Here is a 19764-nt window from a genome sequence, read left to right as displayed (position 1 = left end):
CTAATGTACAAGTTCTTCCGGTCCACAGTGACAATCAGTCCGGCCTGTTTTGTAAAGAATTGACTGGCTTTGTGAACCCTTCCATCAAGCAATTAACACGAGATCCGTTGTAATTCTCAATATTTAAAGCATAATTATCTGGCTATCGCTTCATATCAAATATGATTCAATCTCATACACTGAGTAATCGAGAAATTAAATTAATATATTGTAATTTTAAACCAGTTCTTTGGCATAGCATTGGAGGTTGATTGTTCTAAATGTTAACTTAGCTGGAAACATAACATACTTTCATCCGTCTGTCACTTGGTTTGCAGGCAATGGGAAACTATTACTTGAGCTTTGGGAACGTTCATTACGGAGAAATGCGTTTATGACTGTTTAATACAATAAACATGATTTACATATTTTGACATCTCATCCTTAATGTTATTAAATCTCATGCAATCATTAATCACCTGATTCAATGAGCTTTAGTGAAAATGCATTTTATAATAGAAAAAAATTGTACTTGTGGAAATAAATATTTTAAAGATATTACCTCATCGGGCGACCCTTATGAAATAAGTTTAAAATAACTGCGCATAAAATGTAATTTATTCTTTTTGCTACGCCCCTGACACATAGTTCCGCGAACCTAAAGTGTAATTGTTTTGTCAAAGAAGATAGAGTGCCAAATATACAAGACATCCTCCTTTGTGGGCCTATCTAACGTTACGATCCACTGAACCCAACTTTCAAGAACCTTTAGTTATTTTTAACATTTATTTATTTTTAATGCTGTTGATAAGAATTGGTTTGAAAGTTTCGAATTGTAATGCAGGTGCAAAGGAACAAAACAAAGTATCTTTTAATCTAGATAACCCTGACTATCTTAGTCTTTCCATGCTTACGAAGCACGAAGCCTACGATTGTTTACATAATAGTTTGATGACGTGTGTAGCATGGAATTAAAATCAAACATTTAACAAGATGATATGATCGCTATTAATTAATTTGGATATTTATAGAGAACAAAAGGCACATGTTTTCAATCATAGTAAACTTTATTATTTTAAGACTGGAAATAATGCAGAGTGCACGATTTTATAAGAGGGATACAACTCCAGATGTACTATCCTGTAAGGAGCCATCCTTTGTCGCTGTAATGTTTGTGCTGAAAGTGTTAAAACATTCATTCCTATTCTTTTTATCCTGGATTCATTCAAGAGAAACCATTAACCAGTCACAAGTTCACGCGCTGCTATTACAAAAAAGCCTGCAATAAGATCGCCCACACTAATCACTACTAAATATCAAAAAGAATGGAAAGTGCTAGTCTTACCCCTATACTGCTCGGATATAATCACATACCGAAATGTTTTGGGGTTGGGGCAAACATCTTCACAACATCACCCAAAGCAGTCTGCGAGAAAATGTTAAATGTCCTGCTCTTTCCTCTGCTGTTCATAACCAGGAAGTATAATAAAACAATATATATCTCTATAGATATTTGCACTTAAGAGACAAACCCTCCGTTTCTCTATGGTTCATACATTCAGCACACATTGCTTCGCAAAAAGAAAAAAATGTCCAACCAACGCAAAACTTCGTGATTCTCTTCAGTGAAGTTTAAACAAGAGTACGTTCGCAGCATTTTCTCAGTTTGCTCCTCTCGGGCAGTCTTTCATAATTTGAACCTAGATTTGAATTAAATATCAAGGACATGGATACCATGGAAACTCCGTCTGCCGAGTCCAGTCTGCAGCTTATATTTAAAACCAACGCAAATAAATACTGTAGTTCTAAGGGCGTGGATTTGAAACATGGTTCTTAAAAAAAATTATTGTGTTCCCGTGCAAGCGGCTACTGTCCATGCAGGCAGGCAATAGGTGAATGGATAGTACTGGTAAGAGGGCTGAAGTGAAAGCAGTGAAGGTCTAAGCAATTCTCCCGGGCTATACTGTCTTTGATCGTCCCGGATTAACACTTTCACCGCCACTTTCTTTGCTGCTGGGGCCGAGGCCATCAAGTCAGCGGCAAGTTGCCGGCGTTTGGTTTTGTACCTGCGGTTCTGGAACCAGATTTTGACCTGAGTTTCGGTGAGTTTGAGAGAGGCGGCCAGATCCGCCCGTTCGGGACCCGACAGATATCTCTGGTGATTGAAACGGCGTTCGAGTTCGAATACCTGAGCGTGAGAGAAGGCGGCCCGGGAGCGTTTCTTCCTCTGTTTGGGCTGATCCGGGCTTTGGTCAGATTTCGAGTCTTCGTCCACGGGACTTGCTGCTACGGAATGAAAAATAATATCTTAAATGAATAGCATTTATATCTATCTATCTACCGATCGATCTATCAAATCCACTACGAGGCCAATTATATCTGTAGATGGCTTCTAAAATAAAACGCTTGAGAATAATTGGTAAACTCGGAAATTAAAAATTTTAAATTCTAAGGTGAAATTTTGTAAAAGTCGCTGTGTAATATACGAAAAGTTTACTCAGAAATCAAAGATCAGAAAGCCCGTATGTGTATATAATAGTTGACCTAAATTAGTGAAAATATATATTGTATGCTACCTGATAGATTTTCTGATATTCCTCCGTTACACAGATAGTCCTTACTATCGCCCTTCTCAGTCTCTTCACTGAGACTCGATCCTGCTTCCTTCATTGGTTTCGACTGTAAGGAACATGCTGCAGAAATCTCCAGCTCCTTTTCCGAGTTGCAAATCGAATGATTTTTACTGTCATTTTCATCACTGACGCCTGAATCTGACTCACAACAGAGCTGCTCATTCGGCAGATCCCTCCCTGCCTCGATTCTCCCAGAAGAGGGACTCATCTTTGGACAGGAATCCAAACTGTCCAACATCTTCCAACAGGTAGCAGGCGAAAAGCAGGACACGTCCAAACTTTTCGATTGTCGATTCTCATCCTTTCTGGTGAGAATAGCTTGGATTGAGAACGGGGTCAAGGTGTTACCACGAACAGCCATTTTAGCAAATGCTAAAATTCTCCTCTAAGTTAAAAGAAACTTTTATAAAAGTTGTTTTTTTCTTTAGATTTAACGGTAGTATCCGTCCTTTCCCGGCGAGATGAGCCCGAAAGTCATTGCCCCTGCTTGAGGTTGTATGTGAGTGTGTAAGGGAAGGTTAACACTAGAGCTCTCACTCTGCTCTTTCTCTCCTCTTTCGTGTCATTTCTCCTCCGATGATTGACAGCCGCGCCACCATCACGTAGAATCCGATTGGGCCACCACAAAGAGGCTCGTTGGTTCAGCGTGTCCTCATTGGTTGCTTGGTTTCATCCCTTGCAAAGCTAGACAGTGGTGTACAGAAAGGGGATTTGGAGGAACCGCTGCACCTTGGGCTTGTAATTTAAAAATACTCTGTAAATCTGCTTTTAGCAAAATCCAAACGATTGTATTAATATAATTAATAGCCACATTCCTTATTACTGTATTGAGTTATCATCAGGCGCAAGAATCGTACTTGCTTTACATATTGCACACCTCAACATACATTTAAAACATTCCCCAAGTTTATAAGAATTGCCTGTCAATTATTAATATGTATTCAACAATGATAGAAGTTTATGATAATGCTTTTCAGTTACAATCATGTGCAATACGCACGAGTGTTGCCATGCATATTACATATACACATATTAGATAAACATATATATGTTGGATGGATGGATATACTAGAATTATTAGGTAGATATACATATATTAGGTACACATTAGATATATATACACATTAGACATACAATTTAGATAGACGTATGTTGGATGGATAGACATATATCTTAGACACATATATATTAGATATACATAACATTTTAATAGATATTAGACAGATACACACATATTTTAGATACATAAATAGGAAATCAGGCGGATAGACACATAACCACGATAACGTCGTTGGGTAAATACGGAGAGGGAGACGCTCTAGTGTAAACAAGGTCTTCAGATGTTTGAAGACTGAATTCCAAAAGCAATTAATAAACGATGTTGGCCGACAATAACGCAATTGACTTAATCACATAAATCAATGTAGGCGTCTGCAAACGAATGTATAAACATGTCCATTTTTGTGACAAGAGTGTCAGGCATAAAGAAGAACAGAATAAAAGCACTCAGTAAACCACCCGTAAGCGTCCTTCAGGAGCTGGGATAGTTAAGGCATTTGGATTTTGTGTTATTGCAGGAAAGGGGGTAAAAACAGAACAACGTACACATTAAAACGTAAGATAAACCGTTTTAAGCACAGCTTTGCTTCCTGAGTTTTGGCAGTCGAACTGGGTGGTCCGTGTTCATTTCAGCAGCTTAGCAAGCTCCAAATGCCTTCCTCTGGTGCGGCTCCCAACTCCTAACCAATAGGGAGTGGGCGGCCTGAGAAACTATATAAATTATAACGTGCTCGTTTGTTTGCACAGCAATCATGCCGCTAATTTATAGGCAGGACAGTGTCAAATAGCGGAGAGTCGCAGCTCCGCAACGCTGCTTCTCTAAACCCTTCCCATTATTATCTGTTAACTTTTTCACAGCAATCTGTCTAAAACCCAAGACGCACACACGTTTGCACTAGTTATAAAAAAGGAACACTTAGAAGCATTTAATATATCAGGCACAAAACATTTTACGTTCTTCGCTGAATATTAAATATTATTTCTTCATAACACTGAGATTGTTGCCAGCATATTTAATAGCATAAAAGGATTAGTTAAAAAAACAACGTAAAGCCGGCTACTGGGAGCACGGCTCTTCCTGCCCTTGCAAATCGTGGCTGAAACTGCTGTTAATCCTTTATCGAATGGAACTCGACTTTAGACAAAAAGAGGCCGGGGAGGCTTTGTCAGGTCGGCTCTCATCGCCTGTTACATTTGCAAACATCCAAATTGATTTGGCGTAAAAAGAAAGTGCGAGGATGAAACGAAAGACGGAAACACACAGCTTGCTTAAGTGCTGCGTGCTCCGGTTTCTGGCATGCAAAAGTAAAAAGGCGTGACAAAAAGTCCTCCTTGAGTGAGTGGATTGTGTGTCCCCGCCACGGTCAGAATCTCCCATTATTGTAAATCAAAGGAGCCACGGGCTCAAGGTAATACAGTGCAAGGGGCATCTCTCCCCAATAAAGAGACATTTGTCCCAGGACAGTCAGAAGTTAGCTAATCACCAATAATACACTGTAGGTAATTTCTCAACCTTATTCGTATGAATGTTGTGCATACGCCCTTACCTCTACGCTGCACAGATACCAGTAATATGCTGCAGAGTAACAACCAGGCCCGCGAAATAAAATACACTAACTGGAAAACCAACTTTCTCGACACAAAGAGGATCGAAACCTATAACGGAATTCTAATATTGCACGGCTCAGTATGTTAAATGCGAAGCAATCCTACTGGATGAACAGGAAGGTTATTTCATTTGGGCCACAACTCATGAAAGGCGAAGCGGGTTGTGTTTGAACCACAGCCTCGCCGTTTGCATTAGGCGGCACCTCTAAACTGGCCGAGGTTAGTAAACCGGCGGTCCTGTTTCTTGTCACATCGCGGCGGGCTGATCCAAACGACAGCCTTGTTGTCACAGAGTCAGCCTGTAAACTTACATGTGGAATTGACAAGACCCTCGTGTGCACTTCCCACACATGGTTAATACACGTTTCATAAACACAAGGTCGATTTCGAAGTTTCAAGCAACAGCCCAAGTCAACGCGAACGCATTCTGATACAACCAGATCTCTGAAAATCATCGATTTGCTCGATTTCTAACTTTGTTGAGCGCAATGCAGCCTAACCTTGACCAGCTACAGGGTCAGAAACGGTGCACTTATTTATTTTCAGAGAAATGAACGAAGCGCGTGATGGATACACCAGTCACATGATTCCAGATAAATTGTGACAATAGTTTGGACCATGCCAATCTCCCATCGAGAAGCTTTGAGTTCACTTTGAGCTGTTTTCGCGCGCCATCTAGGGTCCTTAACCGGCATTGACATGCTCCTGTCGGAAACTGCACTCATCAATATTTTAAAGGTAATTTTAATCTTTCATTCACGACATTTTTTTTAAAAAAAGTTAGGATTTTAATTTGATAAACGGTCTTCCAATGATTAAAGCTAATAATCTATGCCAGTCAACAGGAGCAGTTTAAAAGACAAAATGATCCTAAAAAAAAGAAGCTAGTTCTTGTCTGCAAGACAGAACAGCAAATAAAAGCATAAAAGCACTCCACCGAACTGCCTCATAATCCTAAATCCCATAAAATCAATGTTTTAATACAGACTCATTGTCTGTCAATTCCTCTCGGTTACCCTGTTTTATGCTGGTTATAGACAACCTAGAACAGATATTTTACCTGATGTAACGCCGTGAAGTTCCAAACCAGTGACATTATAAATAGGAATAATGGCTGTGGGCAGCACTCCCCATTCATAACACTGGAGCAGAATGTCATGATGTCTGCATAAAGGAGGAATTCTACATAGAATGTCCGCTTCCAGGCTGCCTCTAACCAGCAGTTCTAAAGCAGGATAACAAGGGATGACATACAACATTGTGAGGATAATGTTACAACACAGTAAACTGCACTTTAAATAAATGCTGACATTTTATGTAGAGAATAATGAGTATATGTGTGTGGTCATAATCTCATCTGGTTTTTAATTGCAGAAGGAGACAACTTTCAGGCCTTTAAAAGACCTAGAGTCAAAGTTGAGGTAGATGTAATCAGATTATTTAATTTAAGATCTGATCATAGAACTAGAAAATGAGTGCACAGTTAACAAGTCTCAAGCAAAACTCGAGACTGGAAGAAGTTTTCCCCTCTCACACTCCCCAGACTGGTAGGCATGCAGAACAAATTCGACAAAAGCAATTCATACTGTCAATTAACACTGTTGTAAAATAATCAGATAAAAGATTGTATAACAATACGTGTAGATCTAAATGACCAGATGCTCTACGGAACAAGTGAGTCTCTGTGTACTGAGATCAATGAAATGTTAGCTGTGGAATGCAACAGTCAGAGTTGAATAATGCAGATTGTAATGTTAGATTGATAAACTGAAGTTTGGCTAGATTACGTTAGAAGGCAGGGAGAGATGTCACAGAGATTTATCTTCTTGTAAACTGGGGTTATTCATCTTTTTCAGGAGGTTGGATGGGTTGGGTAGAGTAATGAGCACAAATTGTACAGAGTGTCTATTGACACCACTGTGTCAGCCAATGATTTGCAATGTGTCAGCTAATGAGTTGGAGGCTAGGCGGGATTTACGGCAGGACTCACATCAAACAGTGTATATTCCAACAAATGAAACCTTTTTGCTCAGCAAACAGAGTCTGTTTAAAAAGCATTCTACAGCAAACAGTCTACAGAGTCTATTTGTGAAAGGAGCAGGCTTGATGGGCTGAATGGCCTTATTTCATTCCATATTTTCTTACATTACTTTCTTGGGGCTCAGATGACGTGTCTGATAATGAAGATGAAGTATACTGTCATTTAAATGTTGATGTTAGATTATTTTATTGTAATTGCCCCCATATCCCTAATTTTTCGTAATATATAGCAATAGTATTTGTAACCATAAGCAGTAATGCTAACCTGTTGTCCTGTGAAAGACCTGTTGTGTCTTTCTTTCAATAGTGGTGGTCAAAATGCTCTATTTGCTTGATGCCATCTTCTCTGAAAGGTTAACTTGGTGATGTTTAATTTCTAACATAAACATCACAAGATTGCCAGCATAAGGATGTTAAGGCTTTGGAGAGGGTGCAGAGGAGATTTATTAGAATGGTACCAAGGATGAGGGACTTCAGTTACGTGGAGAGACTGGAGAATCTGGGATTGTTCTTCTTAGAGCAGAGAAGGTTAAGGGGAGATTTAACAGATGTTCAAAATGGTGAGGGGTCTTGATAGAGTAGATAGGAAGAAAATGTTTCCACTGGCAGGAGGGTCAGTAACCAGAGGACACAGATTTAAGATAATTGGCAAAAGAACCAGGAGGGTGATGAGATTTTTTTTTATGCAGCGAGTTGTTATGATCTCGAATGCACTGCCTGAAAGGGTGGTGGTGGAAGCAGATTCAATAGTAACTTTCAAAAGGGAATTGGATATAAACTTGAAAAGGAAACATTTGCAGAGCTATGGGGAAAGAACAGAGGAACAGGACTAATTGGATAACTCTTATAACGAGCCGGCACAATGGGCCAAATGGTCCACTTCTATGCTGTACTATTTCATTTGTAGTGGATTACTGGGAAATAACAACTGTTCTTATATAAGAAAATTTGATTGAGTTCCAGAGAATTCATCTGAATTGTTTTATACATAAAACAGTGATATACACCTGGGAATAAATTATAGGACTGTAATCAAGTAGAAGGGTTCAGATAATGCCATGAATAATAAGAATGAAAGTTGAACAAGCATAATATCACTTGAAATCTACTGCCCTTAATCCTCTCTCTGGTGTGTTATTTTCTTTATTATGCTGGAGGGTGGCATTGGCCCTGTCTCTAATCTTTGGAAATTAAAATTATAAAAGGTTAGGGGGAAAATATTCTGAAAGAATAAATTGCTGAAGATCAACAGGGGGAAATGGAAAGGAGTATCCAGCAGCCAACCACAGTAGTCCAGGTACCATTAGAGTCAGAGGCTCAGCTTGGATGGATGTCCCTGGGGTCAACCCGACGTTGTATGAAGATAGTGGGGGGGTGGGTGGGGGCGGAGTGAAAGTGTGGACCAGATGGGCCACAAAAATGATTTTATAACAAGGAAAAGAATGACAAATTCCAGCGGGCCATATTCTTTTAGTAGCGGTGGAGCAGCAGCCAGAGCAAGGCCTTGATTGGGACAAACTGCTGGCTCACAAACTGCCGGCTCACAGTGGAGAGGATATCCAAGAAGATCGCGCATATAGACACAGACATCAAGTTTTTACAGAGCTGCAAGAAAGCAGACAAGATCCCGAAAGGACTCCAGATCACGAACCCACTCAAGTCCACATACAACTCGGATTACGCTGAGAGACTCTGCCGTCGTACCTCTCGCACACTCCGCAACCATCTCGTACACCAACTCTACAGCAGACGCCGCAACCTCGAGACCAAGATAGAGTCCATACTCTCAACCTGTACTCAGGACACAGCAGACCAGCTACGAGATACCGCCAAACAGACGAGGCAACGAAACTACACTGCCTACATGAAAACCAAGAGCAGGAAGCTTGAGAAACTCGGCATCACCACCAGCATCGACCAAGCTTCCCCTGGTACCACGGTTGCAACCACAGGGAAGTCTATCGTCAATTTGTCCGACCACACCCTTCAACCAGATGAAATCGAAGTTCTCAGCCGAGGGCTCAATTTCTGCCCCACCACCAAAATGGACCCCGTTAGTCTCGCGGCAGACACAGAGGAATTCATCAGGAGAATGAGACTCCGGGAATTCTACCACAAACCCCAAGATTTCAGCAGCGAACCCAATGAGACAATCAATGATCCGGAACAGCAGACAGAGGGATCCGCGGTACAGCAACCGAAGAGGAAAGAGTCAAACTGGACTCCTCCGGAGGGTCGCTGCCCTCAGCTTGACATGTATGCTCAAGCTGTCAGGAAATGCGTCAATGCCAGATTCATCAGGCGCACTCAGAAGACAGTCCAGAATGTCACCCGAGCACAACTCAACGCCATCAACGCTCTCAAGACCAACCGCAACATCGTCATCAAACCAGCGGACAAAGGAGGAGCCATCGTCATACAGAACAGAATGGACTATTGCAAAGAAGCATACCGACAACTGGACAACCAGGAACACTACAGACGGTTACCCGCAGACCCGACCAAAGAACACACCCACCAGCTCAACAAACTGATCAAGACCTTCGATCCAGACCTTCAAAGCATCCGACGCACTCTCATCCCACGTACTCCCCGCGTGGGAGACTTCTACTGCCTCCCAAAGATACACAAAGCCAACACACCCGGACGTCCTATCGTATCAGGCAACGGAACCCTGTGTGAGAACCTCTCTGGATACATCGAGGGCATCCTGAAACCCATCGTACAGGGAACCCCCAGCTTCTGTCGCGACACTACAGACTTCCTCCAAAAACTCAGTACCCACGGACCAGTTGAACCAGGAACACTTCTCACCACGATGGACGTCTCGGCACTCTACACCAGTATCCCCCACGATGATGGCATCGCTGCGACAGCATCAATACTCAACACCAACAACAGCCAATCTCCAGACGCCATCCTACAACTCATCCGCTTCATCCTGGATCACAATGTCTTCACCTTCGATAACCAGTTCTTTACCCAAACACACGGAACAGCCATGGGGACCAAATTTGCACCCCAATCCGCCAACATTTTCATGCACAAGTTCGAGCAGGACTTCTTCACTGCACAGGACCTCCAACCAACGCTATACACCAGATACATCGACGACATTTTCTTTCTATGGACCCACGGCGAAGAATCACTAAAGAGACTACACGATAACATCAACAAGTTCCATCCCACCATCAAGCTCACCATGGACTACTCCTCAGAATCAGTTTCTTTCTTGGACACACGAATCTCCATCAAAGACGGGCACCTCAGCACCTCACTCTACCGCAAGCCCACGGACAACCTCACGATGCTCCACTTTTCCAGCTTCCACCCTAACCACGTCAAAGAGGCCATCCCCTATGGACAGGCCCTGTGAATACACAGGGTCTGCTCAGACAAAGGAGGAACGCGATGGACACCTACAGACGCTGAAAGACGCCCTCGTAAGAACGGGATATGACGCTCGACTCATCGATCGACAGTTCCGACGGGCCACAGCGAAAAATCGCATAGACCTCCTCAGAAGACTAACACGGGACGCAACCAACAGAGTACCCTTCGTCGTCCAGTACTTCCTCGGAGCGGAGAAACTACGCCATGTTCTCCGCAGCCTTCAACATGTCATCAATGACAACGAACACCTCGCTATGGCCATCCCCACACCTCCACTACTCGCCTTCAAACAGCCACCCAACCTCAAACAGACTATCGTTCACAGCAAATTACCCAGCTTTCAGGAGAACAGCGTCCACGACACCACACAACCCTGCCACGGTAACCTCTGCAAGACATGCCAGATCATCGACACAGATACCACCATCACACGAGAGGACACCACCCACCAGGTGCATGGTTCATCCTCCTGTGACTCGGCCAACGTTGTGTACCTCATACGTTGCAGGAAAGGATGCCCCAGAGCATGGTACATTGGCGAGACCATGCAGACACTGCGACAACGGATGAACGGACACCGCGCAACAATCGCCAGACAGGAGGGTTCCCTCCCAGTCGGGGAACACTTCAGCAGTCAGGGACATTCAGCCACCGACCTTCGGGTAAGCATACTCCAAGGCGGCCTTCGAGACACACGACAACGCAAAATCGTCGAGCAGAAATTGATAGCCAAGTTCCGCACCCATGAGGACGGCCTCAACCGGGATCTTGGGTTCATGTCACGCTACACGTAAGCCCACCAGCGAACAAAAGCTATCTGTTTTTAATATAACGGGTCATTTGCTGGCTTTCTCTGCCTTCCGGATGTTTCTGCCTCTCTCTCTCTGTTTTTTTTCTGTTTGTTTTTTTTTGACTGTATATTCGGGGGCTCTGTAGGTAACACCTCTCTGTCTGAACACGGTGATTGCCTTGGCAACGGGCAGTTGAAAAGACTATCTGTAATCACCATGTATTGTTCTGTGATTTATAAATGCGTAGGCTTCGAGGAGTTCCTGACATTTACCTGAGGAAGGAGGAAGCCTCCGAAAGCTTGTAAATTTCAAATTAAATCGTTGGACTATAACTTGGTGTTGTAAAATTGTTTACAATTGATTGGGACTGATATTGATCTTCACAGTGGATGGGGAGATTAAAACTAGAGAGAAGAAATATATTAATACATAAAATCAAAATCAAACAAGAAATATTTGTAAAAAAAATAAAGTTTAAAATGACTTTCCTGTGAGGAAACAATCGGTTTGGGAAAACTCAAGATAACATTGGAGCTGGACAGAAAGTTCAGTTTCGTAAATATATTTTTTTCAAAAATACTTAAAGGAGAGAAGGTTCAAAACATTAGGTATGTTAAAGTGAAAATTTTAAATAGAAAATTCTGAGAAAAAAAGGCCATATATCTTTACAGACAGCATATATGACACCAATGTGTATGAATCTGACAGGCAAGGTGTGACATCCTTAATATTGAAGACTCCTATCACAGCACTACCTACAGGCATAACTGCTACTACAGGTATGATAATAGGTTTGCCCTTACGGCAAGTTTCCCATGAAGGTTTTCAATGAAACGTGCCCCACATACTGAAATTAATATATAATACATGATTAATTTTTTCCTAGCTATCAGATCATAATTACATAATGAGTGGAACTATTTTACTGGTCTCCTATTTCCTACAAGAAAATCAAATCCCTCAGCATTCTGCCAGCTACAATGGGGCCAACTAGTTGCATGCATAACTTGATTTATGAATGAGTCACTGAGCTAAAATTATTATTTTTAATCTCTGTTATGATATAAATACAAAATGTTAAATACTGCTAGAATATATCATCTATTGCTGTATGGAAATAAAACCTGCCCTTTGCAACTCACTGTACAGAATTCAATCCAGAAACATACATTTTATTTCCACACAGTGGGCAATGGACAATTTGAAAGATTTTATTATATTATGTATATGGAGTCATACCATTGAACATTCATACCAACCGCATGAGTCATTGTTGAAATTAGCTATGTCTGTTGCTGAGGTAACATAAAGTACTAGCTCACTGGACTGAGGAGAGAATCAGCTCATATGAAAAAATGGAGAATAGTAAACCTCATCCATGCTCAGAATTGTGCCTATATATATATATTTAAAGAGTTAAAAGTTAATTAAAATATTTTATATGCAAAGCATAAAAATAAAAATAATTGAACAATATATCTCACCATGTGAGCTGATCAGAAATGTCCTTTGTGACTTTTTCATCTCACATGTAAAAATAGAGATCAGTTCCCATCCTGCCCCCTCCCAGATGGCTGAATGGGTAAATATTCCTTGTGGCGTGGTGAGTAGATCTCAATCAAGGCAGCATAGGACACTACAATTTGTCCCACTGTCCTCAGATTAGGGAGAGGAAAATTGCCCAGGGTTCTCATTACTGATCATTATCATATTCCTGCTAAAACTGTTCATGTGTGGAACGTCAATGAAGAACAGGATCTGGTTCAGATATACTCATTGTCCAGGCACAAACATGAACAATGGTCAATTGAATGAATTACCACTTTTAAAAGAGGAGGGCTAGGGGGAAATATTGGAAGGAAGACTAGAGAGGAAGGAATATGGTCATTTATTATCCACCCTCTCTTTGTTTGGAGTGTATTCACAAGTTAAAATATGAACATTTGTACATTTGGTGAAAGCTTTAGGGTTCCCAACATGTTAAGGAATATTGGAGAAAATAGATACAATGCCGAATACTTTTTCAAAATGCAGTTTTATCTTTGAAAAAACCTGCAAACATATCAAAAAATAATTTGCATTGATTACAAGGCGAATGCCAAACTAAGCATGTTATATAAATATAAAATAGCACAGAGTTACAGCTGAATTAGAAAGAACACACATTATGTCAGGGCTATGTAATACTGATGAATAATATATATCTGGTATTTATCACAAGTGCAAGAGAACAATTAGTGTCTGATAGATGTGCAATATTGAGAGATAAATCACCTAAGCGGCAAGTAACATTCGCGCCAGACAAGTGCCAGGCAATGACCAGCTCCAACAAGAGAGAGTCTAACCACCTTCCCTTGACATTCAATGGCATTACCATCACCGAATCCCCCACCATCAACATCCTGGGGGTCACCATTGACCAGAAACTTAACTGGACCAGCCATATAAATACTGTGGCTACAAGAGCAGGTCAGAGGCTGGGTATTTTGCGGCGAGTGACTCACCTCCTGACTCCCCAAAGCCTTTACACCATCTACAAGGCACAAGTCAGGAGTGTGATGGAATACTCTCCACTTGCCTGGATGAGTGCAGCTCCAACAACACTCAAGAATCTTGACACCATCCAGGACAAAGCAGCCCGCTTGATTGGCTCCCCATCCATCACCCTAAACATTCACTCCCTCCACTACCAGCGCACCATGGCTGCAGTGTGTACCATCCACAAGATGCACTGCAGCAACTTGCCAATGCTTCTTCGACAGCACCTCCCAAACCTGCGACCTCTACCACCTAGAAGGACAAGGGCAGCAGGCGCACGGGAACAACACCATCTGCACGTTCCCCTCCAAATCACACACCATCCCGACTTGGAAATATATCGCCGTTCCTTCATCGTCACTGGGTCAAAATCCTGGAACCCCCTACCTAACAGCACTGTGGGAGAACCTTCACCACACAGACTGCAGCGGTTCAAGAAGGCGGCTCACCACCACCTTCTCAAGGGCAATTAGGGATGGGCAATAAATGCTGGCCTCGCCAGCAACGCCCACATCCTCATGAACGAATAAAAAAAAACATTCCAACGTGCACCCGTACAGTTTACAAGATATCTTTGTCAGAAGATCAGGGACATTAAGCACTTTGAAAATGTTATATTTGTATTCACTTGATCATTCACTGAATTTCAACCATGGAGGTGAAATATAAGACTTGTTCAATGCAGATACAGTTACAAACCGATCAACAAATGAGAGGCATTATGGATGTGTGACTTCAAAAAAATCCTACTAAATATAGCTTTAATATATTAGTTTTATGAGCTCCTTAAATATAACATATAGATTGTAAACTGTAGTTGAATTAATTAATATCTCTAGATATTATTACACTTAAGGATATTAGAGGTAATATCTGTTGGCATTGCAACATACAGGATTTAATTCACAGTCCTGTGATATTGTATTAATTTCATTTTAATCTGGAACAGAGATATATTTAAACATTTCTAAAATAAAAAGATCATTTTCAGCATTAGGCAACACAGGATTAATATCCTTATGTTCGCACAAGAGTAGGGGTAATGATTCACTTAAAAAATCTCATTTAACAGTGGTTTTTTCAGAGTGTGACCAGTAGTTTTCTGAATAAATGGCTATTTTAGACAATTAATCCAAGTGCACTGCTGGTTATTTATTGATCCATTCCCGAGAACTCTACTGAGTGGTCAATAAATAAACCAAGTGGCCGACGTGTAAGGGTTGCTGTTAACTTATTTGACATAAGAACACAAGAACATAAGAAATAGGAGCAGGAGTAGGCCATACGGCCCATCGAGTCTGCTCTGTCAGTCAATAAGATCATGGCTGATCGTCTACCTCAATTCCATTTTCCTGCCCTATCCCTGTATCCCTTGATTCCCTTAGTGTCCAAAAATAGATTGATCTCAGTCTTGAATATAATTAACAACTGAGCACCCACAGAGAATTCCAAAGATTCACAACCCTTTGAGTGAAGAAATTTTTCCTCATCTCCATCCTAAATGTCTGATCCCTTATTTGGAGACTATGGCCCCTAGTTCTAGACTCTTCAGCCAGGGTGAACAGCCTCTCAGCATCTACCCTGTCAAGCAGTCTAAAAATGTTATACGTTTCAATGAGATCACCTCTCATTCTACTAAACTCCAGCGAATATAGGCCCATTCTACTCAATCTCTCCTCATAGGAAAATCTTCTCATTGAATCATAGGAGGAGGCCATTCGGCCTATCAACTCTGTGCCAGCTCTATGCAAGAACAATCCAGTTAGTCCCACTCCCCCACCCTATCCCCGTAGCTCTGCAATTTTTTTCCTTTCAAGTGCTTATCCAGTTCCCTTTTGAAAGCTATGATTGAATCTGCTTCCACCACCCCCTCTGGCAGTGCATTCCAGTTCCTAACCACTCGCTGTGTAAGAAAGTTTGTCTTTATATCACCTTTGGTTCTTTTGTCAATCACCTTAAATCTATGTCTTCTGGTTCTTGACCCTTCCACCAATGGGAGCAGTTACTCTCTATACACTCTGTCTAGACCCTTCATGATTTTGAATACCTCTATCAAATCTCCTCTCAACCTTCTCTGTTCCAAGGAGAACAACCCCAGCTTTTCCAGTCTATCCATGTAACTAAAGTCGTTCATCCCTGGAATCATTCCAGTAAATCTCTTCTGCACCCTCACTAAGACCCTCACATCTTTCCTGAAGTGCGGTGCCCAGAACTGGGCACAATACTCCAGTTGTGGCTGAACCAGTGTTTTATAAAGCTTCATCATGACTTCCTTTGTTTTGTACGCTATGCCTCTATTTATAAAGCCCAGGATCCCATATGCTTTTTTAACTGCTTTCTCAACCTGCCCTGTCACTGTCAACGATTTGTGCACATATACCCCCAGATCTCTCTGTTCCTGTACTCCTTTTAGAATTGTGCCCTCTAATTTATATTGCCTCTCTTTGTTCTTCCTATCGAAATGTATCACTTTGCATTTTTCTGCATTAAATTTCATCTGCCACATGTCCACCCATTTCACCAGCCTGTCTATATCCTCTTGAAGTCTATCACTATCCTCCTCACTGTTCACTACACTTCCAAGTTTTGTGTCATCTGCAAATTTGGAAATTGTGCCTTGTACACCCAAGTCCAAGTCATTAACATACATCAAGAAAAGCAGTGGTCCTGGTACCGACCCCTGGGGAACACCACTGCACACCTCCCTCCAGTCCAAAAAACAACCGTTCACCACTACTCTTTGCTTCCTGTTACTTAGCCAATTTTGTATCCATGCTGCTACTGCCCCCTCTATTCTATGGGTTTCAATGTGGCCCATATGCACCACATCAACCGCATTGCCCTCATTGACCCTCTCTGTTGCCTCATCAAAAAACTCTACCATATTAATTAAAAACAATTTTCCTTTAACAAATCCATGCTGGCTTTCCCTAATCAATCTACACTTGTCGAAGTGACTGCTAATTCTGTGCCAGATTATCATTTCTCAAAGTTTCCCCATCACCAAGGTTAAACTGACTGGCCTGTAGTTGCTGGGTTTATCCTTATACCCTTTTTTGAACAAGGGTGTAACATTTGCAATTCTCCAGTCCTCTGGCACCACCCCTGTATCTAAGGATGTTTGGAAGATTATGGCCAGTACAGCCCCAATTTCCACCCTTACTTCCCTCAGGAACCTAGGATGCATCCCATCCGGACCAGGTGACTTATCTACTTTAAGTACAGCTCGCCTTTCTAGTACCTTCTCTGTATCAATTATTAGCCCATCCAATTTCTCAACTACATCTTCCTTTACTGAGACTCTGGCAGCATCTTCTTCCTTGGTAAAGACAGATGCAAAGTAGTCATTTAGTACCTCGACCATGCCCTCTGCCTCCATGAGTAGATCTCCTTTTTGGTCCCTGATTGGCCCCACCCCTCCTCTTACTACCCGTTTACTGTTTACATGGCTATAGAAGACTTTTGGTTTTGCTTTTATGTTGGCTGCCAGTCTATTCTCATACTCTCTCTTTGCCCCTCTTATTTCCTTTTTCACTTCCCCTCTGATATTTCTATATTCAACATGGTTCTCACTTGTATTACCAACCTGACATCTGTCATATGCCCTTTTTTCTGCTTCATCTTACTCACTATCTCTTTTGTCATCCAGGCAGCTCTGGCTTTATATACTGAACTGTACTTGAACCATTTCCTCCTTAAAGGCCGCCTATTGTTCAATTCTATCATATTATGATCACCCTGCCCCAAAGGATTCTTAACTATAAGATTACCAATTTACCCTGTCTCATTACACAATACTAGATCTAAAAAAGCCTGTTTCCTACTTGGTTCCTCGACGTATTAAACTCACAGGTATTGACAGCAAAATGGCAGAAATATTAAATAATTACTTTACCAGGGAGACTAACAGGGTGGGCATGACATTAGGAGAAGAAATCGAAAAAGATATAAAGACATTTAAGATAGAAAGGGGGAGATAATTGATAAACTAATTAAACTTAGAGAGGATAAAACCCCTGGTCTGGATGGATTGTGTCTATGCATAGTAAAAGAAGCTAAGGAAGAGATAGCAGAGGCACTGTTACGTATATATAAAAAATTGTTAAAATAGGTAATAGTGCCAGAGAATTAACAGACAGCTAATGCGATTCCAGATTTAAATAGGGAGATAGAACCAGTTCAGGGAACTACAGACCAGCTAGCTTAACTTTGGTGATAGGAAAGATAATGGAATCCTTACTCAAAGATGTAAACAGAAAAACATCTAGAAACTGAAAATATGATAAAGAATAGTCAGCATGGATTTCAAAAGGGAAGGTCATGCTTGGCCAACCTTATTGAATTCTTTGGAGGAGTAACAGAAAAGGTAGACAAGAGTAATGCAGTAGATGTAATATATTTGGATTTTCAATATTATTTTGGCAAGGTATATACTATTCATATAATAATTTTTCATATAAGGTATATATACTCAATATATTATTGGAAAAGGTACCGCATTGTAGACTCATGACCAAGGTCAGAGAATGTGGAGTCGGAGGATAAGTAGCAGAATGGATAGCAAGCTGGCTCCAAAACAGAAAACAGACAATAGGGGTTAAAGATAGTTACCCAGACTGGAAAAAGGTGGGAAGTGATGTTCCACAAGGAATGTTACTGGGACCACTGTTGTTCACCATTTAAATAAATGATTTGGACTCGGGAATTGGAAGTACAATTTAAAAATTTGCAGATGATACCAAATTGGGGAGTATAATTAATACCAAGGAGGACTGCAACAAAATACAGGAAGACATTAATAAACTTGCATAATGGGCATGCAATTGTCAAATGAATTTCAATATAGATAAGTGTGAGGTATTATATTTTGGTAGGAAGAATAAGGAGGCCACATATTGCTTGGATAATAATAGTCTAAATGGGGTAGAAGAGCAGAGGGATCTGCGTGTACAGATACACAAATCACTAAAAGTAGCAATGCAGGTTATAAAGCCATAAAAAAGCAAATCAAACACTAGGATTCATTTCTAGAGGGATAGAATTGAAAAGCAGAAACGTTATGTTAGACTTCTTTGGAACCTTGGTTACACGACACTTGCAGTAATGTGAACAGTTCTGGTCTCCATATTATAAAAAGGATATAGAGGCATTGGAGAAGGTTTACTAAGATGATACCAGATCTAAGAGTTTATATTTATCAGGAAATATTGAACAGGCTGGGGCTCTTTCCTCTAGGAAAGAGAAGGCTGAGGGGTGACCTGATAGAGGTCTTTAAGATTATGAGAGGGTTTGAAAGGGTAGATGTAGAGAAAATGTTTCCACTTGCGGGGTAGACCAGAACTAGGGGCCATAAATATAACATAGCCACTAATAAATCCAATGGGAAATTCAAGAGAATCTTCTTTATCCAGAGAGAGGTTAGAATGGGGAACTCACTACCACAAGGAACAGTTGAGGCGACTAGCATAGATGCATTTAAGGGGAAGCTAGATAAACACAAAAGGAAAAAAGGAATAGAAGGATCTTCTGATAGGGTTAGATGAAGTAGGGAGAGAGGAGGCTCATGTGGAGCATAAACACTGGCATGGATCTGTTGGGCAGAGTGGCCTGTTTCTGTGCTGTACAGTCTATGTAATTCTATGTTAAGGGAAGTGTTGGTTAAATTCTTCAATTCTGGTAGAAATATTGCCATCTTGTGGCTAGTTTATTTCGAACAACTGCCC

The 19764-nt window shown here is 41.2% G+C and overlaps 1 protein-coding gene across 3 annotated transcripts; it reads right to left on the bottom strand.

Annotated features, from left to right (window-relative positions):
* Positions 1-1027: 1027 nt before the first annotated feature.
* Positions 1028-5802, bottom strand: nkx3-2 (NK3 homeobox 2). Of its 3 annotated transcripts, none has more exons than XM_068001930.1 (3): positions 5591-5802; positions 2556-3374; positions 1028-2265 (listed from the first exon to the last, which is right to left on the bottom strand). In XM_068001930.1, the coding sequence occupies exons 2-3, from the start codon at positions 2971-2973 to the stop codon at positions 1823-1825; spliced, it is 861 nt and encodes a 286-aa protein (XP_067858031.1). In that variant the 5' UTR covers positions 2974-3374; positions 5591-5802; the 3' UTR covers positions 1028-1822. The 3 variants fall into 3 exon arrangements, with proteins under 3 accessions (XP_067858031.1, XP_067858102.1, XP_067858179.1); XM_068002001.1 differs by having other exon boundaries at positions 2556-3296; XM_068002078.1 differs by lacking the exon at positions 5591-5802 and having other exon boundaries at positions 1028-2262; positions 2556-3582.
* Positions 5803-19764: the final 13962 nt, after the last annotated feature.

Source organism: Heptranchias perlo, chromosome 1 (assembly GCF_035084215.1).
Source record: "Heptranchias perlo isolate sHepPer1 chromosome 1, sHepPer1.hap1, whole genome shotgun sequence".
Taxonomy (NCBI): Eukaryota; Metazoa; Chordata; class Chondrichthyes; order Hexanchiformes; family Hexanchidae; genus Heptranchias; species Heptranchias perlo.
Note: the sequence above shows the minus strand (reverse complement) of the source record. Positions and strands in the feature narration are given on the sequence as shown.

Excerpts from the sequence above, each read along its gene's own strand:
- nkx3-2 (XM_068001930.1), bottom strand. The coding sequence starts at position 2,973 with ATGGCTGTTCGTGGTAACACCTTGACCCCGTTCTCAATCCAAGCTATT. Across the intron at positions 2,266-2,555 it reads AATATCAGAAAATCTATCAG|CAGCAAGTCCCGTGGACGAA; the intron begins GTAGCATACAAT and ends TTCATTCCGTAG.